The 27,030-nt window shown below is 35.7% G+C and overlaps 1 protein-coding gene across 4 annotated transcripts in view; it reads right to left on the bottom strand.

Moving 5' to 3' along the window:
- CHM (CHM Rab escort protein) overlaps positions 1–17,026 on the bottom strand; it is a 167,393-nt gene extending 150,367 nt beyond the window's left edge. For all 4 annotated transcript variants that reach the window (XR_015550394.1, XM_004436750.3, XM_087426663.1 and 1 more), the window contains exon 1: positions 16,971–17,026. Coding sequence is in view for 3 of the 4 variants with exons in the window: in XM_004436750.3 (XP_004436807.1) it covers positions 16,971–17,019 (49 nt within the window). In the remaining variant the exon portion in view is untranslated. The remainder of the gene's footprint in view (positions 1–16,970) is intronic.
- Between the last annotated feature and the right edge of the window lie 10,004 nt (positions 17,027–27,030).

The following is a 27,030-nucleotide window of genomic DNA, read 5'->3' as shown; positions in this document are numbered from 1 at the left end:
GTCTCCTCAAGCGAGGGAAACAAAAGCAAAAATAAACAAATGGGACTACTTCAAACAAAAAAGCTTCTGCACAGCAAAGGAAACCATCAACAAAATGAAAAGACAACCTACCAAATGGGAGAAGATATTTGCAAATCATACATCCAACAAGGGGTTAATATCCAAACTATATAAAGAACTCATACAACTCAACAACAAAAAAACAAACAACCTGATTAAAAAATGGGCAGAGGATCTGAATAGACATGTTTCCAAAGAAGATATACAGATGGCCACCAGACACATGAAAAGATGTTCAACACCATTAATTATTAGGGAAATGCAAATCCACACCACAATGAAATATCACCTTATGCCCATTAGAATGGCTATTATCAAAAAGACAAGAAATAACAAGTGTTGGAGAGGATGTAGAGAAAAGAGAACCCTTGTACACTGTTGGTAGGAATGGAAATTGGTGCAGTCGCTATGGAAAATAGTATGAAGATTCCTCAAAAAATTAAAAATAGATCTACTATATGATCGACATATTCCACTTCTGGGTATTTATTTGAAGAACATGAAAACACTAATTTTAAAAGATAATATGCACCCCTATGTTGATTGAAGCATTATTTACAATAGCCAAGATATGGAAACAACCTAAGTGCCCATCAATGGATGAATGGATAAAGAAGATGTAGCACACGCGCGCACGCGCACACACACACACACACACACACACACACACACAGAGGAATACTACTCAGCCATAAAAAAAGATGAAATCTTGCCATTTGCAACAACATGGATGGACCTTGGAGGTATTATGCTAAGTGAAATAAGTCAGACGGAGAAAGACAAATACCATACGATTTTACTCATATGTGGAATATAAAAAACAAAAACAAACTCATAGAAACAGACAATAGAATGGTGGTTACCAGAGGGGAAGGCGAGTGGGAGGAGGGCGAAATGGGTAAAGGGGATCAATTGTACGGTAATGAAAACTACACTTTTGGTGGTGAGCACACTGTAGTATATACAGATGTCTAATTATAATGACGTACACCTAAAACTTATATGTTATAAACCAATGTTACTTCAATAAAATAAAATAAATAAATAAATATTGGTTCTCTTCTCTTCCTACTCCTTCGATAAGATTAGTTATTTGAGGGGGAAAAAAAGTATCACTTGTTTACTCGTTACTTAAGTTATTTTCAAAGATTTAACAACTTAAAATAGCTTTTTAAAAAGAAGTCCAATAGCCTTTTCTATACGTACATTGTAGAAGTTTATCAAACCCTTAATATCATTTAAACACTTCACATTATTGAACATGATTATCAAATTCATTAGTGAGGCTGTATCGAAGAACTCTGCCAAAGCATTATAGGAAAAATGTATAATTCTGATGCAAGACCAACAACTTTTACTGGCAAGTCACTTTTATCAAACACAGGTAAATATTAGGTATTAAATTAGCATTTCATAACAGTTTGTAAAGGGAGAAATTGAGGTTTGTTACATCATGCCCATCTTAGTTGAGGTTCTGTTATAAAGTTGGCAGCTAGAAAAAGATATATTAGAAGCTGATGGAATGTTATATGATCATATAACAAACATGTATAGTTCCAGCTTCCTGCAATTTTCCAAAAGCTGTCTAGATAACATAGAGATGTTTTGTTACCAAATGAAGGAGCTGGACTAAAATCAGGACCAAAAAGGTATGAAATTAATATTTTCAAGAATCTTTTCTAAAATAGTTTATAGGAATGAAACCATTATTCATTCATTTTTCAAAATTCCCTTTTAAACCAAATCCTTAATGTTGAACCTCATCATTTACAACTATAATATTTAGGTTAGTTCTCTATGATCTATTTTTAAAACTGTGTTAGTATCTGGAATTGATTTTACCTAACACTATACTTACATAAGATAAACATAAAATAAAGTACTTACACCACTCCCAGCATATCGAACAATAAATAATAGATTCCCCTGACAGGACTTTGATGACCTGGCAAAGGCCGAGTGCTTTCAGCCCAAATTATATGAAACCATAAATCACTCTTTATTTTATAGAACATTTCAAAATGGATTCCTGCTTTCTACCTTGAAAGTCATTTCATGTGTTATTTATAACTAGGGAGGACTAGAATGGAAAGAAAATTACATAGAACTATAAAAATTTACTGTGACTGTTTTTTATAAAGAATAACTTCTTTTTTTAGGAAAAAAATAGAATTACTGGCAAGAAAAAACTTGTGAGTACAAGCTTTTAGAGAGCCACAGCCTTTACTACTTAAACAACCCTATGTACAGATCTCCTGCACGATTGTAAACAAAGCAAAAACAACATTAGGTACAGAATGGACTAGATTGAGCAATGCAAAGGTAAAACTACACACTTAACTCATGTCACAGCCACTCAAAAAAATGTCATCACAAAATTAGGCAGAAATTGAATTTCAACCCAGGTTCAAGTAGTTTTGTTCATTCCTATTAAATTCTGAATTAAACGTTTATATCTTATATTTACTTTCTAGTGGTTACCTTAAAAAGAAAAAAGAAAACTGCCAGTGAAGTAGTTAAAGAAACTACCAAGATATACAGATAAAAATACTGTTTTTAAACTGACAATTATTTTAATTCACCTTGACCCACACAAAACGCCAAACATATTAGTAAATATAGTAATTTACTATCTATGGATTTCTTCTTCACGGGAGAAAATACTGTTATTAATATCTATATAATGTTTAGAACTTTAGAAAAATATACTATCCATTAAAATATTAACTTCAGAAATTTACATTCATTTTTTTAAAATTCAATACAGTATCAGCTTTTAGGAGCGTCTAATAACAAGACCACTGTTTCAATATTCAGGGCACTAAGAGTCAGGAAAACCAGATTCTTGTTTTCCGGTTTATACTAAATAGCTGGAAAGTCACTTAACCTCTCTAGAATTCAGCTTCCTTATAAATATCCATATAGATAAAAAGAAGGGCTGGAAATAAGTGACCCATAAGGTTTGTTATGAGTTCTCACAGGTGAATGTTAATGGTGGATCAACAACTTGGCCTCTGTTGTTGGGCAAATGAAATCAAAAACAAAAATAGGATTCTGGGAAGATGACATTAGCATCAAAGTTGTTGAATAACCTCCGAGACCTCCATAAAAACAGTGCAACCAGAATACCAAAACCAAACACCCAGGGACATCTACAACAAAGCTAGGTGACAAAATATCATGATGAACTCTAAAATACAAGCAGGTCATTACAAATGACCAAAAGCTTTAAGACCTATATGGTATCAGAAAGTGTGTAAGAGGCAATGAAGGGAAGACAAAGAAATTTATGACAGCCCTGAGAACCATAAAATTGCTATCACCCATTCACTGGAAGCTTGGCAGGCCATTCTGAGAACAGTAGCAGAAACCAGGAGGGCACTTTGCAGGCTCCAACCTGTGGATGGAAAGGAAAGGAACTCCTGGGAGTGCTAGAGTGGTCGGGTGGTAAGTGTTGGAGTTGGGCCCTATGAATTTAGGAAACTGACAAACCAAACTCTCCCTCTAGGTAAACTCCTGCAGAGGAGTAATCTTTGGGAATCTAATCCAAATTTGGCAGAACAGGAAAAATAGGGGCAAAGGAAAGGGAAGGTCCATACAAAATTGGGAGAAGCTAACACAGCCAGCAGATGTCAGATCTCACTCTATATTTTCTTATTACTTCATGAAAACACAGAAGAGATCTAGAGCTGTGAAGTTAGAAAAGCTATCCTGATTCACATTCCCTATTAAAAACACGTGGAAAACTTGTTTCACTTAAAAACAAGCAACGCACAAGGATCTTAATTGAATCCCATTCAATGTACAGGAAAAAGCAGAGAATAAGGAGTGAAATAACATCCCAATAGACAATGAAAGCATGCCAGAAAGACATGCTTGCCAATTAGATGAAAACTACAATCATGGTAATATAAGCTAAAAGAAATTAAGAAAATGATAGAAGTTGTGAAAGATCAACATAAATCAGAATTTAAAAAATTCAAAAGTGTAGTGATTAGATAATAGAAACATTTGAAAAACGAGTGAAATGACTTGAAGAAATTAAAGAAAAAATCATTTCAGACACGAAAACTAAACTAGAAGGAGCACTAGAGCAAAGAAATACAATGGATAAAAGCCTTCAGAAAAACTGAAGTTGCAAACAGAGGCATGAAGGTACTCTAGTTATGTTTAAAAAGGAGGGACCTTATCTTTTAGATATATTTTGAAATATTCACAGATAGAATGGTATGATATCTTGGATTTGCTTGAAAATAATCCATGGTTGGATGGTGAAATGAGGAGAAGGTAGAGGGTACAGAGAAAACAAGATAGGCCATAAATTGATAACTGTTGTAACAGGGAGATTAGTACATGGGAGTTATTTTATTCTACTTGTTTATGTTTGCAATTTTCCATAATAAAAAGTTTAAAAAATAAAGTTTAATACCAAATTTTAGAGAGCTAATGAAAGATTGGGCCTACCAAATAAAATAATCTCTTGAAAAGCACAGATATTATTCTGTCTTTTACCTAAATCGAGAAAACTATATCAACTCAAATTCTCTTAATGAAAGCTTTATTAAGTAATGCAAATATTTGCCAAAGACCTATTCCATGCCAGGAAATAAAATAAGCAGATTCCACTACAATTAATTTTTACTTAATTTTCCTAGCACTAATATTTCTGTTATATCAATTTAAGCGGTCAAAATGATCTTTTCACAGCAAAGGATATCCCAGCTGAGCTCTCTTCAAACTTAATAACAATATTTAACTTGTGATGATGAAAATAAAGTTTCTTTGTTCAGAACACATTTTACTTATGTATCACAGAAGAAAAGTGACGTTTAATGTATCACTTATAAAGCTATGAGACTAAAATAGATAATGAGAGACTGTGTGTTCATTCCAAGAATATTATAAAATCACACAAATAACCTTCTTCCCTTGTATGAAATCCTATCATGAAATCCATTTTTTAAAAAGTAGAGAAAAAAAAAACTTATAAGCCTTATAAACTAAATTTGAAAGGACTTATGAATTTGTTCTTTTTAACTATACAACATTCCTTAAGGTAAAAACACTTCAAATTAAATTTTAAATGTAGTCTCTATATGTATTTAAGAGAAAACTGGCTACATATCATTGAGAAAACATTGAGGATAAATATTTTATCCTTCTTATTGAAAAGCTGAACAGTGATTACACTGAGTTTATTAAAATAAAACAGTTGAAAGATAAAATTTTATCTAATGAAAATTACAATTTTATTGCATTTAGAATGTCTTAAACACTATATCAAGAAGGATAAACCAAAATCAACGTAAAAGGTTCATGAATCGCTTTTCAGTGTCTGCACTTTAAAACGCACATTAAAAATACCTAAGAAGCAGCATGATAGTTACTTTTCTTTTTCATTTCCTCTCTTACATTGTAAATATGATACAAAACTAAAGAAAACATTTTTATCATCCACACTCTGACCACTAACAGAACTTTTTTTTCATTTTTTTTTTACTTTCCAGTCTTTGTCCACATGTACGCATCACACAGTAGAGGATGAGGAAACTGAAATGCAGAAAGGTTAAGTAATTTGCCCAAACACATATACTCAGTAAATAGAAAAGTTAATACTGGAAGCCAGCCAGTCTGGCTTCAGAGTCTGCGCTCTTAATCTCTTTGTTCAGCCCCACCAAGCAACCTTACAATTAATTCAGTTTCCTAAATGACTTGATTCTTGGAAATGGGTACTCTAGCTGGTAGACACCAATAACACTAGAAAGGTATGTTCCCTTTTGTAAACTAAGGAATTGGCATTCAGTGGCAGCTAGTAAATGTAGAAGGAATCAAAGAACTAGAAAAAAAAATCATTTTGCAAGTCCTAATGAAAATATTTATACAAGGATTACCTATTGATGTTAAAACAATTATGTGAATAGCTGGAATCAAACTGAATATCTGTATAGTGCCAAATTAGCAATACTCAGATTATTTTCAGTACCTAGGGGGAAAACTACATCCATACAATGGAGGTATCAAATTGTCATCATCCTAATACAGGGGCAATCTTAGCAACACTCATGGTCGATTAACCAGATATTATGTGTCTTTCTGGTATGATCCAACGTGACATCCATATCACCAAAGATGTTTTCTAGCCAAAATGTTAACCTGGAATCCATCAAGCCTATATAACTTTCATTTTACAGGAAAAACACAAGCTAGAGGAACAAGGTAAATGATACGATAAGGAAGAAAGCAGCCAAATCCAAAAGGTAGAACATTCTGTAGGATCACTGGCCCAGTCTCTTCAACATCTCAGTCATCATTAAAAAAAGAAAAGAAAAGAAAAAAAACTATCCGAGAATAAAATAGACTTACAGGACATAGCAACCGGAAGCAATGCATGATACTGAATTGAACACAAGTTTGTACGCTTTGTAAAAGGGTATTTTAGAGTGCAAGACTGTGGAAAGTTAAATATGTCTATATATACTATATGAGAAAAAAAAGCACTAAACAGAAAGGTGAGGATTATTGACTGGAAAAGTTGCAGAATGGTAGGTACAGAATGATCTTATTTTGTCATGAATGTGTGTTTATGACATTATATATTTCTTGAGGAGAGCAGGGGCTTGAAAAACTGAAAACCAAAGGGCAAATAAATACAATTACTTTGGTAAATAGGCATGACCTACTGAAGCTGAAGATTTGCAAACCGAGAATACTATACAATAGCATTGTGTGTGTGAGTGTACAGGGGAATTACAGCTATATGAATCTGTACAGATGAATCTCACAAGCATAACACCGATCAATGAAAGCAAGTCACAGAAAGAATACATACAGTAGAAGTCCACAAGTTATACAAGGGTCAAAAACAGGTAAAACAATATACTGTTTAGAGATACATACAAGTGATAAAAACACTTTAAAAAACACAAGGGAACAATTAATACAATGTATCATAATGGTTTCATTTGTGGGAAAGGAAGGGGAGATAGATGATGGTGGTGCACACAGGGAGCTTCTAAGGTACTGGTAATGTTCTTTTTCTTTAGCTGGGTCATACATACATGCCGTTCACTTTATTATTGGTCAGTAAAATAAATATACATACACGCACACATATTTCACTGGTATGTGTGATACTTTATAATAAAAAAGCAAGCTGTGGACCAGATCCTGGGCCACACTATAAGACTGACTACTCTACCAGTCAGCCAGCCTTTGAGGTATCAGGGCTCTTTAATATACAACATTTACATTGTTTTCAAACTTTACTATGATAAGCAGCTTAAAAATATATGTTGCCACCCTTGTAGCTTTTTACCTCTATTGAATGATTTTTCTCAGAATAAATTCTCAGATTTGGAGTTACTGACTCTAAGAGAATGAACATATTTACAATTCTTAGTACAAATTGTTGTCTTACTTTCCCCGAGTGTTGTCCCAATTTATAATATCAGCATATCAACTGAATCCAACTTCACTGACAATTAGTTATTACTCTTAATTATTTTAATTATTAGGTTATTTTGCATTTGATTATTAATAAGAAAAAATATTTTCCCAATAGTTTGTTAACTATTTGTATCTTCTCTTGTATGTTTACATTTTCTGCCCATTTGTGTATAGAGATCTTGATATTTTCCATATAAATTTGAAGGTACTCTTTTTATGTAATCCTTTGCTATGAGTTGCAAATACTCCCACTGTTTTCCTTTTAGTTTGCTATTTTTCAGAGTAGATGCTATAATTTTTTATATATTCAAATATTACTTCTTGTTTTTTGAGATTTAAGAGGGTTATCATTTCTCTACAGATCAGATGACCTTGTCTATTCCCACTTCATACTTCCCACTTTTAAAAAGACTACACTGAAAAAGACATTCAGATTATACTTAACACATAGCCAATGTTGAAAGAATATGGGGAAATACGCATTCTCATACTCTGCTGGTGAGATTATACATTGGCAAACTTTCCTTAAGGTGATTCATCAATACAAAGTAGACGTGTTACTGACCCACCCTCTAAAAATTCAATCCAACAATTACAGTTCCAGGTATTTATCCTAAGGAAATAATTAAATATGTAAAAAAGATTTAGGTACAACGTGTTCATCATGGCACTAGTTTACAAAAGTGCAAAACTGTTAATGTCCAACAAAAGTTGATTGTTTAAATAAATGACAGGACATCTATAGAAGAGAATATTTAAGCATCTATTTATAATGACATTTAATAAGATTTTTGAAATGACAATCACATAATCAGAGATGGAGAACAGAGTAGGGGTTGCCAAGGCTTAGGGGTGGGGGAAGGGGGAGGTGTCTGTGGCTATAAAAAGGTACCAGGAGAGATTCTTATGATGAAACTGTTCTGTATCTTGATGTGGTGGTGTTTACACCAATCTACACGTGATAAAATTGCACAGAACTAGGGCCGGCCCAGTGGTGTAGCGGTTAAGTGCACGCGCTCCACTGCGGCGGCCCGGGGTTCAGATCCCGGGCGTGCACCGATGCACCACTTGTCAAGCCATGCTGTGGCAGCGTCCCATATAAAGTGGAGGAAGATGGGCACGGATACTAGCCCAGGGGCGGTCTTCCTCAGCAAAAAGAGGAGGATTGGCAACAGATGTTAGCTCAGAGCTAATCTTCCACACACACACACACACACACACACACACACACACACAAGTACATGTAAAACTGGTGAAATCTGAATAAGGTCATTGGGTAAGGTCAATTTCCTGGTTATGCTACAGTTACGCAAGATGTTATTCACCACTGGGGGAAACTGGATGAAGTGTATACAGGATCTTCCTATATTACTTCCTACAACCCCATGTGAGTCTACAATTATCTCCAAATAAAAAGTTTTTAAAAAGGACACTAAGGAAGAATATTTGGTTGACATTAAATGATGTTCATGACATGCTCTGAAGTGAAAAACAGCAGGTTTCAAAACAGCATCTATAATAATTTTATAAATATAGAAAAGTGTATATACATCTACACACGCATAGTGAGAAAAGCTCTGGAAGTATATACATAAAAGTATTAGATATTATTATTTCTTAATGACAAGTCCCTTGGAGGAAAAAGATATTACCATACCCACTCTGTCAATTAAAATGCATCCATTCCAAGTGCCAACAATTGTTGAAAATTGTAGGAACCAAAAGAATACTCAACTAAAAAAGGAAAAGCTTCATGAATAGGACATTGAGTCCCATACTCGATCTTGAAAATTTAATTTGCAAGTGAAGAAAACATAAAAAAGACATAAAATGGCAAACCCCAAAACATGCACAAACAGCCTATAGGTCATTTTTAATAATGATTTTATTTCAGTGCGAAATTATGTATCTTAGAATCAATAAATAATTCCTAGGGAAACAGATATCGCTTGAAATATGAGTATATTCTCTGATCCCACTTCTTGACGTAACTTTAGTGGCTGTGATTCTTTTTTTCTAGTTTTAAGGGAAAAACACAACCAGGTCATTCAGTTCACCTTCATCAAAAGGTATGCAAGCTGACACAGATGTCATGATGCTGTTAATAATAAGGAGTTAACACCACAAGTCTTTGTTGGCATCAAGATTTTAATGTCAACAATGGTAACTCCCAAATATGAAGCAACTGCCAACCCCTAAGCCAGGGCACATTAACCTAATCTTATTACTATAAGGTATTTTTTCACTTGGAAGAATCCAACAAGCTCAATCTAATACCTCGGCTTTAGCCAGAGTAACTCCGGCCTTAACAGTGTGACCTAAGTCAAACTCAACTAAGGCTTAGGTTCCACGTTTGTAAAATGGAGATAATCATATCTACCACAGACAGGGTTACTGCGAGAATCAGGTGAGATAATGCATTTTAAGGACTTAGCACAGCACTGGACATATAAAAAATGCTAGAAAATAGTTATCATATATGTTTAAGAGTGTATTGTAGGTACTAAAATTAATTCTCTAGCTGTTATCTATTTAGCTTAGATAGCTCATGCCAAAGTAACCCAGTTCATAGAAAAATAAGGATTAGAACTCACAATTTGGTGTCTTCCTAATATGCCTGATATCTGTACATAAAACCTTATTTCCCTATATTTTTTTATTTTTTTTTATAATTTTATTTATTTATTTTTTCCCCCAAAGCCCCAGTAGATAGTTGTATGTCACAGCTATACATCCTTCTAGCTGCTGCACGTGGGACGCGGCCTCAGCATGGCCGGAGAAGCGATGCGTCGGTGCGCGCCTGGGATCGAACCCGGGCCGCCAGCAGCGGAGCGCGCCACTTAACCGCTAAGCCACGGGGCCGGCCCCCCTATACTTTAGCTTGTATAAATTTTTCCATGATAATTATTTTAAATCCATATATAGAAAAGTAGTTTAACAAATGTGCAAGTTTGGATCACAGATAAATGATCCACAACATTTCAAAGCTGACCAAACTGCCATTAACCAATAGCCGTTGTAACTCAACGTGAACACTGAGCTGGACAAAAAAGATATGTAAGAACATAACTCAGAAGAAAAAGCAGACGTTGGTACTTTTCTAAATGTGATATAAACCAAATCAGTCAAGTAGTATGACATTACCCACTTAAGCTCTTGATAAAATCCAATAGGAGATGAAACACTTATGCTAAGAACCACACAGGCCAAGCTGCCCGTGGTCTCTTCTATTTGCAAACTATTTTTTAAATAGTCTCAATATGATAACATGACAGTTCTCATAATCATGCTTTGAGAAATCATATCTGTGATAAATTATCATCTCTTTTTATACTGACCTTTAATAAGATTATTAGAAAAGCAAAAAGACAATAAATCAATCTTTCCAAGTATCCCTATCTTGTTGGCCACAACTAAATATCCCCAAAATGTTTCCAATCTCTTGAGCACATTTTATATATATACACACACACACACACACAATATATATATATATATAGTTTTGTAATATATCTATTAATATAAACTGGGAACTGAGGGTGATTTTTAGGCTAGTTTACTTTTAAAACCATTTACATACATAGCAGGCACAGCCTAACTTTTCAGTCAAGACTGCACTGAAACTAACTAGCAGATGATTTAGAATGAGCAACAGGTCAATTATATGGAAGTATAATTGTTTCTGTGCATTGGGATTTTATGTTAAACATGAGAATGTGATGGTGAGCAGCCGTATTTGATTTTAATTGATGTAGCTTGAGTTATCCAAAACATCATGAGAACACTGGAGAAAATGATAAAATGACATGAGGCATGGGAGATGAAAATGATGCTGCAGAGGGAACTCTGGTAACAGATGCGGCTCTCTCTGAGGGATTGGCTCAAACTTATAATTTATAGGGAAAGGTAAGCCTCTCCCAGAAAGTCTTCTTCCGAGTTAGATAACTCCCTTTACTTTTCTAGGCACTGAGAGCAGAAAAGACATACTTTCCCTCAATAAATGCCTGAACAATTGCAAAGCATTTTTCAGAACAGCAAAATCTGCAGGCTTTCTTGAGCTCCTTCAGTATTCTTACATTGACAAGGAAGAGTTTCATACTATGCACCAAATAAGATAAATCTGTTCAAAACCTTTAGGCAAAACAAATGACAAACAGTACAAGCTGGTGAACAAAACAGAATAAAAGAAAAAACATAGAAAATGCGTAAACCACCAGATAAGAAATCTGATAGAAACATTGGTAACAGACACACAAAGGTCTTTCCCACCAAGCAGCCAATGGGAAGAGGAGGAAGATGACTCAGACACTTGAAACTTTCCACTGCTCTTCACAGAAAGCATGAGCCCTTCCTGGGAAGCATTCAGGCAATAGTAGTTGTGATAAAAGCACCTCACGATGGTATTATGGGTCATAAAAATCAACTACATTTTCTGAGCACTTACTAACCATTTTACAGGAATTATTTCATTGAATCCTCTACACAGCTCTGTGAGGTTTACTCTCATTTAAAGATAAGAAAACTGAAACACAGGAACATGTGTGAGGTGCCACAAGAGGCACAGATGATTCAAACCCAGTCTGTCTGATTTCAGAGCCACACTATCAATCACTATACTGTATTGCTCAAATGAGATACATACACGTCAACGTAAATAAAATATATGGATGGTATAGCATTTGTAAAACTAAAGGACTTCTGAAATACCATTTTCAGAAATACCATTTTCATTCCTACTGTGTTATTCAGTTAATCAATATTCTCTAGACTTTAAAACCTTTTGCCCCAGGCCGCCCCTCCAAAAAAAAATACCGTATGTATATTCATATGTGTTTATGTACGTAATATATATGTGTGTGTACATATGTAATAAGTATACATTATACAGTGATCTATTATACACATATGAAATATGTGTTTCATAAAACTATACTATCTACTATCTAAATACTCTAAATCTTTAAATAGTGTCTACTATACTATCTAAAACTAAACTATACTATCCTTACTACATGTAATGTATTCTAATATATTCTATTCCACATCTTTTTTTTTTTAATGCTGGAATTGATTTCATGACCCACTAATAGGCATCACCTTGCAATTAAAAAAAAAAACAAAACTCTGCTCTAGACCATAGGTGCATGGATGTTTGGAAATACAGGCGGAAATATGGACATCCTGTGATGTTAGAACCACATACAGTCATCCTGGGAGACGATTAAATGAGATACATATATAGGAAATCACTTGGTATAGAGCCTGGCACAAACCAATATTTGGCAACTATCAGTTTCCACGACACTCCTGCAGCGTTACTATCCCCCAGCATTTAGAGAAGTGAAGCTACTCCACCACCATCATGAGCATTATAGTCAATGAGCTGCCAGCTAAGGCTAACTACCTTACTGTTTCAATTCTCGACCAACATCAAGGAAACAGAGCTGTGTTACCTACACGACCTTTCCTGATAAAAGCAGCTTATTATTTTCAAGAAAATCTTTTATGAGCCATTTCTATAGAAAAATTTCTAAAGTATATTAAACACTGACAACTTCTTAAAAGGACTATACAGAATTTAGCCTTTTCTCAAGGACCCACGGTCATAATCATGCACACAAAATGGTAAATTTTAGAGCCAGTAGATGCTCACCTCAGAGGTCACCTAATTCAAATCTCTCACTTTACAGATGCACAAACTGACGTCCCAAGAGGTTATGCAATTTGCCCAAAGTCACCCAGTAGGAAGGTCAAGAGATTCCCATTATGCCATGCTGCCACATCTATTATTGTACTATGCTGAGCACTATCTAGCAAGGTAGTCAGGATTTAGAAGCAATATTCCTGTAATTTCTCCACGTTTGTTATTTTGGTTATCTCATTTCTTTCCCCATAACCTTTAGCAATAAAACTCTTAAACCAAAAAGGATCTATGTGTTTATTCTCTGCAGGAAAAATCTTAAGCTATCCTACTCCACAGCCCATCTTAGGGGAAGAACTCCAAAATATAATGTGTGTGGTGTACTTGAGAAAGGAAAGGGATGCAGACTGAATCTCTATGTGGTCTTCAGAAAGCACGAAGGATGCAACGAAAAGCCCACCTTGGCTTAAGAATAGTTCTGAGGATGTGACTGTCAGGAACCCCAAACAGTTCCTGAGAACAGGCAATACAGGAAACTTCACAAGGGCAGGGACTAGATTCTCAGTAAATATGGGTTTAATTCCTTGAAAAATGATGTAGGTTTGCATTTTAGGTGTTTGTCTCTTCTTTGCCCATAAGGATATGAACTGCCACTTATGTCTAATGACACCCCCCAAATACACCTTTTGCAGAAGTTGATAACACTCCTTATATCTTCTAATACGCTCTGAGCATGCTAGAATCATTTCTAAAATAAGAATGAATATGCTCTAAGCGAGGGCCTGAGGGGATTCCCCCGTGTAAGAAGCATTCCGATATTATCACATAGCTCTTGTCATTTCCATCTTGCCTGCTCTTCTACTGAGTTGTTGGCTCTGCTGCAGATTACACAGGTCGCCAGATAAGTCACCTCGGGTGATGTGTTATGTTACTGGGACTATTTTTAACCTGAAGCCAACGACACTTCTCTACAACCCACAAAACTATCATTCAAATGTCTTTTTAAATGACAAAATGTCTTTAAAATGACAACTGTGTACCCAAACTGAAGGCCACTTTGTAGACACTTATCACATATCCATTTGTGTCTTCTCCCTTAAGACTCAGTTGACCCTCCTTCCTTATTCCATTTTATTTCATATTTTCCATGGTTCAAGTACTTTATCTTATTCCTCTGCCTTTGGGTGTCTGAGAGAGATTTCCTGCATTTTGTAATCAAGAGGAAATGTGCTTAACTAAGAAAAGACACAAAACTTTATTTTCCCATAATCTCTTCAAAACACGATCTTCAGGAAAATCTTGTTATGAAAAATGAAAAGAAATATATTAATTAAGGTCAAAGGGATCTAAAATATTATCCAGAGATTTTACTGATGAAGCAACTGTCTTGATGACATTTTAACTAGAACTAAATCTGCTAAAAGAAAAATTACATCTCATAGCCTATTTCTTCATGTTTCTGATACATGCATGATTAATTCTGCTTTTGTTGGTAAAACTGAATCTACGAAACACTGCTTTTCTTATGATTTACTCAAGTTAGTACATTTAGTAAAGCAAACACGTTTTAACGGCGACTTTCAGCAAACTATTTCAGAAGAGAAATAGTCCAAACACATTAAAAATAATTCCAATTAAGTATTGATTGGAATTATTGGAATCATTTATTTGGGAAATGACTTTCATCCAATTTTTCCAATGTGACGAACCTAAAAACAAAGCTCCATATCATAAATTTAAGCAATGTGCTTGATAAACTCGGAATGTGTTCAACATGGAGTGATATGAAAACCTTAACTTTTAAGATTAACTTCAAATAACTTCTTCCCATGCTTTGAGAAACTACGTTACTCTCACTGGAATAAGTCTAAAATGAATCTTTTTCCAAATACACGAGATGCCTCTTGAAGCCATTTTCTGTATCACTCACAGTATCTTCCTACCTCTATTATAACAGACTCCAATGGAATGGCTGTAGTCCATATTATGAACAGAACCAGAAGGCAAAATTTATTATAAGAATTAACAGCATTTAATAATAAGAATTAGCACTCATCAATTAAAACTTGAATCCAGATAACAAAAAAGTCTCTTAATGGTTCAAAAAAAATTTTAAAACACCCCAAATTCCTAGGTAATAAAAAAGAAAGGCAATAATATAGATCCCAAGTATGGTATAACAACTATTCTAAAATGGATGTTGTTCTTAGTTTTAGGATAGACTGGATAAAATAAGAGAATAGTCTATTGGTTCCTTCCAGCTCTCATCCAACATCTGTATATAGCAGCTACAGCCAGGTTATCTGCACCCATGCAGTTTTCAGGTTGGGAATAAACATGTCCTCGCTGTTCTGAGAACAATTACCCAGGTGCAACCAGAACAAGAGAATTTTTGGTTAGACAACATCTAAAAGGCTATCTAGTTGACCCTCCCTATATTCAAAAACAAGAAAACTAAGACTCAGAGATTAAGTGCCTAGTCCTAGCAATTCACACAGCTAGTTAATGGCCAAGCATGGTCTAGAACAAAGTTTTCCCAATTATTTCTACTCATATGGGTTAACTCTGAGGGTCAAAACCACTGTTTCTCCTAGAAGGGAATGGGCCTTTGGAAATTTACCAGCTGTGTGATCTTGAGCAAACTGCAACATTTCTAAGCTCCCTTTTCCTTTTCTGTAAAGTGTAGAGAATACCTACTCTAACAACGCTGTTGTGAGGATTACATATGGCTTGTAGAGTGCTTAGCACATCGATTAGCAAACAATAAGCATTCAAACAGGTAGCTATTATTTTTACTCGCGCCCTGGTAACATGGCTGCTCCTACTGTTTGAGAGGACAACGAACTAAACTCATGAACACAATGGTCAGGGTCTCATCCACCAGACCCTCTCCGGCCTACCACATTCTGCAGACAGGAGAAAACTCCACCCAACAACCTATTCCATCCCATCTAAAATCCACTCTACACTGTTAAGAAAAACAAAATACCAATTGCTGCCAAATGTCTTCTGCCACGAGTTGTACGTGGAATTTGTCAACTAGAAATTGCTGGGGGTTTCTGACTCCACCCAAAACATGGAGAATAAACGATGGGAAAACAAGGGAAAGATAAGGTCACACACCTGAACTGGAACTAACAGCAGCTTGTTCTCAGCTCATTTCGTTGTGGGTAGACACGTGGGTGGTAGAAGGCAAAATGCCTTCCTTCAGCACCATAAAGCAGGAATGGCTACCTCAACAAAATACAATTCCCTAAGCTTCTCAACACAATAGAAAAGAATCCGTTTCCTCACCCCAGTGAATTAACACGCACAAGGGCAACAACTGAGCATCTTTCTCTGAAAACTGAGGATTAAGCTGTATCTGAGCTGCACTGCACCCTAGGATTATATAACTATATGAAAAATTCCTATGCAATGGCGAGACAAACTGATCGGGAATAGCACCTTGAAATCAACAAGGAGGGAATCATAATGTCATGCCAAAGGCGTCTCCACTGATATAATCCCGACCCTCCATTCTCATGACACTGCAAACCCACCTCCCTCTAAGTAAATTACAGGAATCACCCGCAGCAACCAACCTCAGCAATCGGCATCGACCAGATCGACCCCTACTCAAACGGCGCTAAGCACCGCGGGTCCAAGCCCCTCCCTGGAGCTGCAAAGTCCCGCGCTGATTCCAGACTACCTCACTTCCTTTCCGTCCTCCCTCCTATACTCGATCCTCGGCATTTCTCGCCAATCCTCGCCACTGACAGAGAAGGTAGGAACGAGATAGACTTCCTACACTTTGTCCGGGGAGTACCAGAGCCACACATACCCGTCCCTATTACGATCACATCAAACTCCGAAGGGAGATTATCCGCCATCTTGACAGGAAACGTGTCATGTGACTATTGCTTGTGGAAATGAGATCAAATTAGGCATTGCTTTGGTAGAAGGCGGAAGGGAAAACAGTGCATTCTGGGTATTGTAGTTCCTGGGTGGCGGGTCCAGGTAGGCGGCTACAGCATTATATTTGAAACGTTTAGGCGAATATTAAAAGCTCGATTCATTTTCCAGGCTGAGTGCAGTAGCACATTTAGCTTGGAGGTTTGGAGTAGAAAAAAGATGTAGATTTTTACTCCGATGGCTAGGATGAATGTGGGAAGACCTGGATACCCCTTGACAATGATGAAGCAAGAATTGCTAAGAGACACGGAGGGCGGAGTGAAATTGAAAGAGGATTGCTCTGTGAACAAAGGAAATTTTCATTCCAGCCTGGAGACTGTTTCCCCCAGTGTGTCTGTACTTTCTTTTTGGCCCGCGAGGCGTAATTTTTCACATAATACTTTCAAACTATATCTCGTACTTTTTTTGTCTGTGTGTCTCCCCAGTGAAAACTCACAAAAAAACCTCTCGCCCTAGTTTCGCCAGAATGGAACCCTTGCCGTGTCTGTATTTGTTCTAGTTAGTCCAAACAGCCACGCTGGCAATATATACTTGCAAAATTAGCCTTGCTTTACAGGAGGGAAAAACATATGAAAGCATAGTATTTGCTTGATAAGTGTTTATTGATTCTGAATCTGGTTTTCTATACATATACGAGAAGTCCGTACAAGATTCTCCTGATAAGCCACCGCAGAAATAATCAAGGTAAAATGGCCTTTATATTAAACTGATTGCATTTGATGAAGGGGCTTAGATTGTCTATGCGAAGCAGCTAACATAGCTCTCATAAGTATTTTCAAGGTCGGCCTCCTCCCCCCCCCTCCTCCCCCCACCCCTTGTCATTTAAAATACTTTGCTGTCTGGCAATACCAAAGCAAAAAAGAAGGGAAGGGTGCGTGGGAGTGAGGAAGGGTACTTTTTTGATCCCAGAAATTCATTGTGTAGTTATTTTGTAAGAGTTTCAAAATAATTCAGAGAGAGAGTGCAGTAGTGGACCTTCCCTCACACCTCCTGTCCTCTGAGCTGTTTGTGGTCCCCCAGTCACACTGTTGTTCCTTCAGCATGGAATAATCTTCCCATTCTCTAGCTAACATTTATCCCCAAGATTCAGCTCGGCTTCCACCACCTCCTCCTTTTATCTCCTCCCTATATTGGGTTAAATTTCTCTATGTAGTGTTACCACTCTGTCATAACCTGCCATATTGCACTGAAATTATTTGCGTTTATCTTGGTTCCTATACAGTACACATATCCCCAGACATACTCACAAAAATACACATCCAGATATACAGCGTTCTAAATTATAAGCCCCTGTATGATAAGGACTGTGCCTTATTTATCTTTTTACCCCCTGCATCTAACATAAACCTGGTGCAGAGTAGGGATTCAATAAGTGTTTGCTGAACTGAGCTTAGTTCTGACTTCTCTAATACATGGTAAGTACTATGGAGACAGGGACTTAAGTCTTCACCGTGATGTCTGCCAACTACTATGCAGTGTCTTATATTCTGAAGATGCTCAATGCACGTTTGTTACTTTGCTGAAGTTCCATGAAAATTCTTTTTTTTTTTTTTTAAAGATTTTATTGATTTTATTATTTTCCCCCCAAAGCCCCAGTAGATAGTTGTATGTCATAGCTGCACATGCTTCTAGTTGCTGTATGTGGGACTCGGCCTCAGGATGGACGGAGAAGTGGTGCCTCGATGCGCACCCGGGATCCGAACCCGGGCCACCAGCATCGCAGCGCGCGCACTTAACCACCAAGCCACAGGGCCGGCCCCATGAAAATTCTTAAAATTGTATTTTAATGGGGTTTTTTTCCGCCTCATTTCATTGCATTTTGCTATAATCATTAGCAACATTGTACATGTTTCATTAATTTCTTTTATAGATTATCTTGTTATATTGAACAATTCTCTTGTGATATGGTCCTCTGATGAATATTTTGTGTAAAAGAGATTCCTCTGAGAAGTGTAATATATTGTTCAGTAAACCACTCTGCCATTTGCTTTGATATGAAAAGAAAGTTTTGAGTATTATCAAAAGTGAAATAGATCTTATCTGTGAGACTCTTAACACCACCAGTGAAAATGGAAATTAAAGATTTCCCAAGGTAGACACAAGAAAGTTTCCAAAATCTCCTCTAACAGAGAGAAGCCATAGATGGGTGGTTAGAGGCATGATAAATAAAAGTATTTCTATCTTATTTTGGAGATATATGTGTATACATGTGTACGTGTATATATATATATCCTTTGAGTATATCTAACTTTCTATGGATTCAGAAATTTTCTAACAAATGCAATCACACTGTGAAGACACAACTCATTAAATTCATTCAATTTTCCTCAAATATTTATTGAATACCTACTATGTGCAAGGCACTGATTTAGACACTGGGATTACAGGAATGAACCTAAAAGACAAAAATCTCTGTCTTCATGAAGTTTATATCTAGTGAAGTAAAAAAAAAAATAAACAAGTGATTACTCTGTAGTACTAATTTTCCAATATGTTTTGCCCCAAATTTGAATTCCCTTTTTTCTGAGGCTGGAAAGCACAACTCTCATAAAGATAAAATTGCCAGCCTATATTTAGCTTCCTTTCTCTAAAGTTATCACACACTCGCTGGGCATGGAAAAGATTATTACATTAGAAAAATTTAAAGCCTCTGCATGGAGAAAATGCTCAAAATACCTTTTCTTTCAAATGTATTTTTGTAGATTTTTTGTAAAGTAAACATAAATATAGGAGTTGATAATATCAGTAAAATATCATAAAGCAAAACAACTTAATTTCTATATATTCTATTATTCTAAGGACATCTATTTTTGAGAACTGAAATATTTTATTTGGATAAGTCACAGTACAATAAGATGATGGATACCTACAAATATACTACCCTATTCAATCACTGTGACACTAATTTTGTACTTGATTTCCTGAGTTGAAAAACCACGATTCTATGAACATTTACCTTGTATTTAGAAGTTTACTCAACTGTGGGATCTGATGTATCATCGTTTACAAACCAGTAATTTAATAGTCTCTATCCCTGGCCTTTCCTTTAAGTTCCAGATCCATATACCCAACCCCTTACTCAACATCTCTTCTGAACGTGTTGAATACTGAACTCCTGAACAGTTCAACCCCGCTCCCAAACCTCTTTGTCCAATGTTATTTACCTTGGAAATGGTACCACTTTCTAGTCAGTTAACTCAAGTCAAAAACTTAAGAATTATCCTTGATATATCACTCTATTTCACCTTTAAGCCAATTAATCAGCAACTCTTGCAGATTTATCTCAAAGCTATATTGTAAATATATCTACTTCTCAATCTAGACTGCCCCATAATCTCTTACCTAGACTACGACAGGAGGTCTCAGCTAGAGCCCTTATTCATGCTTGCTTCTCTCCAGTCCGCTCTCCACACTGCAGGTAAACTTTTAAAAATTCAAATCTTATCATGTCCTCCTCTACCTAAAGCCTTCGTGATTTCCCATTGCTCCTAAAATACACTCCAAAATTTTAAACATGGTCTAAAAGACCCTGCTGAACTCTGCAGTCTCATCTCATACCTCTCACCCTTCTCTCTCTAAGCTCCAGCCATATTGGCTCTCCTTCGTTTCCTCTAATACCCCATGCTCCTTCCTGCTTCAGGGACTTCAGAAATGCTCTTCCGTGTGCCTGAGGTGCACTTTTATCCTTCTTCCCCCTTTCTCCTAGCTTAATCCTACTTTTACTCATTTTGCAGTTCGTTCAAAACGTCACATACTCTGCTGTCTTCATTGAGTCCTCAGTCTACCTTAGGTCTCCTATCACCCTGTACTACTCCTTTGTTGAACTTTTCATAATTGAAAATATAAAATCACTTATGCAATTACTTGTTTCATATCTGCCATCTTCCTAGAAGGTAAGTTCCACAAAGGCAAGGACTGTGCCTATATTATTCATCGTTATATTCCCAATACATCATTCAGTGCCTGGCACATAATAGGCACTCAAAATATCCACTGAAATCCTACTTCTGGGTATATATTCAAAGCAAATAAAATCACTATCTTGAAGAGATATCTGCAGTCCCCTGTTCATTGCAGCCTTATTCGCAGTAGCCAAGATATGGAAACAGCTTGTGTTCATCGACAGATGAATGGATAAAGAAAATGTGATGTATAGATATATAGATATATATCTATATATGGAATATTATTCAGCCTGTAAAAAGAAGGAAGTCCTACCATTTGCAACAACATGGATGAATCTGGAAAACATTATGCTAAGTGAAATAAGCCAGACACAGAATGACAAATATTGCATGATCTCACTAATATGTGGAATCTAAAAAAAAAAAATTTAAGTCAACCTTATAGTAACAGAGAGTAGAATGGTGGTTACTAGAGGCTGTGCGTTTGGGGAAAAGGGGAGATATTGATCAAAGGGTTCAAAATTTCAGTTATAAGTTGAATAAGTTCTAGAGACCTAATGTACAGCATGATGACTATAGTCAATAATAATGTATTGTATACATGAAATTTGCTAAGATTGTAGGTCTCAAGTGTTCTCACCACACAAAAAAATGGTAACTATGCGAGGTGATAGATATGTTAATTAGTTTGATTGTGGTAATCATTTCACACTGTATACATATATCAAAACATCACATTATACACCTTAAATATATATAATTTTTACTTGTCAAAAAAATAAATTTTTTGAAAAGCTGCTGAATGGACGGATGAATAATAAAGTATAGGAAATCTTCAGGAAACAACACATTAGTACTTCTAAATGGGAATAAAATGAGTTGATTGCCCAGTAAACTTGTTTCATCAGCTGGTTTTGTGTTTGTAATTGAACAAGTAATACGCATGTGGTTAATAAGTCAGCAAAAAGCTCATACAAAGACTAGAAAGACTAATAAATCTCCATACCCTCCCTGCCCCCTAGTTGTCCTCCCCAGAGATAAGCACTATTATCCATTTCTTGTGAATCCTGCTAGAGATTGTGTGTGTGTGTGTGTGTGTGTGTGTGTGAGGGGAGCAGTAATCCCTTTATTTCTTTTTTGACACAAATGGTAGCATGCTTTGAACATTATTCCTCACTTTACACCTTTATTTTTTCACTTAATGTATTTGGGAGATCCTGTGTTCTCAGTACATATAGGGATGCCTCATTTTTAACGGCTTACTATAATTCCATTATATGGATACACCAGGACTAATTTAATATTCCTCTATTGATGGATATTTAGATTTTTTTCTAGTCTTTTGCTACCACAAATAATGCTGCAATGAACATCCTTTTCTTACAGAGGCAGTATAGGATAATGGTTATGAGTTCAGACTCTTGGCCAAACTTCCTAGGTTTGAGTCCTAGTTCCATCATTTACCAACTGAACGGCCCCAGGTAAGTTATTTAACCTCTCTGAACCTCAGTTTCCTAATCTGTAAAATGGCAACAATAATATTACTTACCGTCCATGGTGGTTATGAGGGGTAAATAAATAAAGTATTTACAACTATATTTGACTGGTAGTAAGCACTCAGTAAATGTTGTTAGTAGTAGTATTAGCAGCAGTGACAGTAATAGTCATTGTGAGCATGTGGGAGATATCAATTTTCACCAACTGGATTGGCAAAAATTAAAATATTTGATAACACACAGTATTGGTAAAGGTACACGGAATCAGGCACACTCATATGCTGCTAACAGAAGTGGAAATTGATACAATATCTTTGGATGACGATTTGGCAATATCTGTCAACATTTTAAATGCGTATGCTTGATGATTTATCATTTTATCATTTGTAATTTATCCTATAGACTGGTGAACTTTTTTATTCTTGTTTGCAATGATATAACACTGTATTGATCATTTCAATATTTTTCTGACCTTTGGGTTTTAAATTCATATGACCAAAAAGTAACTTTTATATTAATAGTTATTCTGACATGCAGTACCATAGCATAGATAATGTGTTCTTAAATAAAATATAAATTCTTTCCCTCCAAGATGGCTTGGGAATTGAACATATAAACACATCAGAAAGGCTTATATAAATTCAAGGATCATAAAAGTTAGTAGTAGGAAGGTAGGGACCTTTGTTCACTGAGCTATTCCAAGCATCTAGAAGAATGCCTATATTGAATAAGAGTTTAATAAATATTTCTTGAATGCAGAAGGGGTGGAGATCTTAATTCTCCGCTATGAAACCCCTTCCAGTGCCATGGTCAGCATTTTTCCCAAAGTGTACTCTGGGGAAAAGTAATTCTGCAAGATATTAATAGGGGTTTCATGATCAAATGAAAACAATTAGGGAGCAGTTAAATGGTTTCTTTACTGGAGGACTCTTCAAATCTTTTGTAATAAATATAATTGTGAACCATAAGGATTTCATAATAACTTTTAAACCACAGAACACACTTTGGGAGACACTAGGCTGGACTATTGGTCTGACCCAGAATGCTATTTTTTATGTTTTCACAGATGATGTTATTGTTCCATCATCAGTAGGACACAACAAAAACATTTCTAGGTGTGGTAATAGGCCAGATGGACCAGAACTATTACATACTCTTCCCAGATGTTAGTGTTATTAGTACAGTTTATGATCCAGCAGTCACGTAATTTTACACACACATGCACACGCACACACACACCCACACACACAAACTGAATCCACTACCGTGAATCTCATTCTTATCATATTGTAAACCACCAAACTAACCAGACACTGATCTTCTAGTATAAACTAAAGTAAGAGTGTCAGATAAACCATCAATACCCTGAGTTCAAGTTTAAGAGAACTTCTTAGAAAATAGTTGTCTGTATGAACATATATCTTTTAACACCGTGACAAACAAGCAATAACACTTCAAGAAGTAGATTATTAACACCTTATTACAAGTTCCAGACTTATAAAGAAAAATTTTTTTTAATGCAGAACTAGTGTTAGAACTTGCTTTGAATTAAAAATTTTCTGTCTTTAAGTCTGTGTTCATAGCAGTAATAAAAATTCACAGACATAAATACTCTGGACAATAAAACAGCTAAAAGTGGAGAAAGTCCAATCTAGTGGAGAATAACCTGAAACTACACAAAGTAGTACTTTTGTGAGCATACAAACTCTTTGAGGAGTTTTACAGTATACCCAGATGAAGTCAACTTAGACTTTTTCATTTCAAATATGTACAAATATTATTCCATCATACCATTTTCTGTTGTATAAAATTCAGGTTCTTTGAGTTCATGTTAATTTCTATCTTTAAAAGATAATCAATGTCGTGACAGCAATCATTTCCACTATATCAGAAATATGTTTTAAGTGCTAGTTTTACTAACAAAATGATTATTTGTACTAACTATTGTATTTGTCAGCTTCTTCAACACAGAAATATTCAGAACACATTTGCATTTTTCATAGTCCTTACAAAACAAAACAAAACAATAAACTATGAATAATTTTGTGGGAATTTCATGAACCTTTACAGAAAGTCTTGCTGTTCTTCTTTTAGCTGTTTAATTGTAATGTCATAGTAACAGAAAGCAGCATACCCAATTCTACATGGATGAATAAGCACATTCAATAAGGAAGATTTAACAGAGTAAATCAAACACTGGATTAAACATTTTCTGCATAACAGACCACAAAATGGGCATTCATTTTACCAATGGATCCTTGGCATTAGAAGCAAATAGAAGTGCATACCAACATAATTAAACTGAATATTCAGTGGCCTCATTGCAAAGTTTCCCTATATTTTATCAAACTAGCATCCAGTTAATTAAAATTGTCTAAACATATTCAAGCACACACATTGAAAATATTAAGTATAAACACTATTAATTTGCATTTCATCATTCAATAAATTAATTTTTCTTGTGTTTTATTATCCTTAAAATTTCAATGTAGTAAATTTTTTGTATGGCTGCACAAAGTAAAAAGTTCAGACAAACACATGGAAATCTGTATTATGGGGTGGTTTCACATTTAATATTATTTGATTTTCATTTTTAATAAGAAAAAAATTCTTATTTAAAGAGATTTTTAATCTCAAAGTATGAACTATTCTCCCCAAATTTGCTGACAAAACCTCACATCAGAATTTATGACATGGCTATTCATAGTAAAATTTTAAAATATTCTATAGTTTGTACTAGTAGTCTCTCCCATTATTTGTGTTTTATTAGTACAGTTTGTTTTTACTGTAATACATCCATGTTTTATTTCAGTGAGAAAGCATTTTTAATTAGTCTTTATCAGGAAATGGTTGAATAACCTAAAATTCAGAGCTTTTAATTTTCTCTAATCCTCAAGGATAATGTTGTATTAAATGTATGTATGAATCAAACCATTAAGAATAGAAAGAATCACTTCATGTTTGGACTAACTTTGTTCCAAGTTTGAATATAATGGGCTCATTTGAACCGTATTTTATATTGTATAGAGGTACACAATAGGGGTTTGGAGAGAAATATCTGAAATGCCTACTAAAAAGCAGGAATTGTCTTTGTATTTCTGTAGTAGCAATGTCTACAATTGCCACTATACCTTCTCATGGAAGCTACCCCTCCTACACCCTTGCCAAAAGGCAACAGTCATGTTTTTTTTTTTTTTTTTAAAGATTTTATTTATTCAGTTTTTTCCCCCCAAAGCCCCAGTAGACAGTTGTATGTCATAGGTTCACATCCTTCTAGTTGCTGTACGCGGGACTCGGCCTCACGCTGGACGGAGAAGTGGTGCCTCGGGGCGCTCCCGGGATCCGAACCCGGGCCGCCAGCATCAGAGCGCGCACACTTAACCGCCAAGCCACGGAGCCGGCCCAACAGTCATGTTTTAAATGACTTCATGCCTCTAACCACAGTTGATTGGAGGACAAAGAATAAAGCTGACCCAGGAGAATCCATGGCTTGTAAAGATTTATGCCTAGACTTGAGGCCTGTTTTAAAAAGATAACCTGGGCCAATCAGATTCCCTTTTCAGGGAATTCTAAATAAATGACATAGATAGAAGATGCAGTATAACAGAAGCTGGAAAAAAGTATTGAGATTTGTCTTGTTGTAAAGTGGGCTGGAGCAGCCATTATGTGAGGCATCCATCTTGTATATAGCCATAATCAAGATAAGTAAAGAGGAAGTTGACTGCTAGAGAGAAAGGAGAGTAGAGGAGACCTGCAAAAAGAAGTACAGTTGCCACGAGAGCAAGAGCGAGGGCCCACTCTTGTGAGAGACAAGTCGTGGTCTCTGTCCCATGAAGATTGGCTGTGCTATGTCTTTTTTCCTTCAATTCCTGCAAACTCCAGTGTATCCTTACAATAACACCCCTTTGTCTTCAGGTAGCCTGGGTGAGTATTGCAAACAAAAGAGTTTTGATTAAAAGACTTAAAAATGCCCATGTAGCCAAAAACAAATTAGCATACAGGCCCCACAAAAGAAGAGACAATTACAGATGGTTCTCTGCAAACTGTTTCTCCACCTAAAAATTACAGCTGAAAGAAGTTTTTATTATCACTATTCAAATACTAGAAATGTTATAATTCAAATCTAAATACTAATCAAGAAATCATAAGATGAGAACAGATCTTAGGAGATGATCTATCTATACTTTGCCTTCAGCTTAGTTCATAGCCATATTATTCCAGGCAGCTGGAAAAAGCTATTCTATTTTGAAGAAAGCTATTCTATTTTGAATACCACGGGAGAAGTGTATTTCCTTCTTTTTTGCCCATTTCTTCACTGTTAGGATACCCCACCACTACGATGTTGATTTGTACAATTTTTAATATGAAGTTTGGTGTTCTGAGTGATGTGTTAGTAACATATTAATATCACATCATGAAATGATTGAAAATAAAACAACTAATGCCAGTTCAGCCTAGCATTCAAAACCCTCCATACAATGGTCCCCAAATGAGCATGATTTTATAAGGAGTCTATGAGAAATGTTAC

Source organism: Ceratotherium simum, chromosome X, assembly GCF_057802395.1.
Source record: "Ceratotherium simum simum isolate JZ-2026a chromosome X, ASM5780239v1, whole genome shotgun sequence".
Classification (NCBI taxonomy): Eukaryota; Metazoa; Chordata; class Mammalia; order Perissodactyla; family Rhinocerotidae; genus Ceratotherium; species Ceratotherium simum.
Note: the sequence above shows the minus strand (reverse complement) of the source record. Positions and strands in the feature narration are given on the sequence as shown.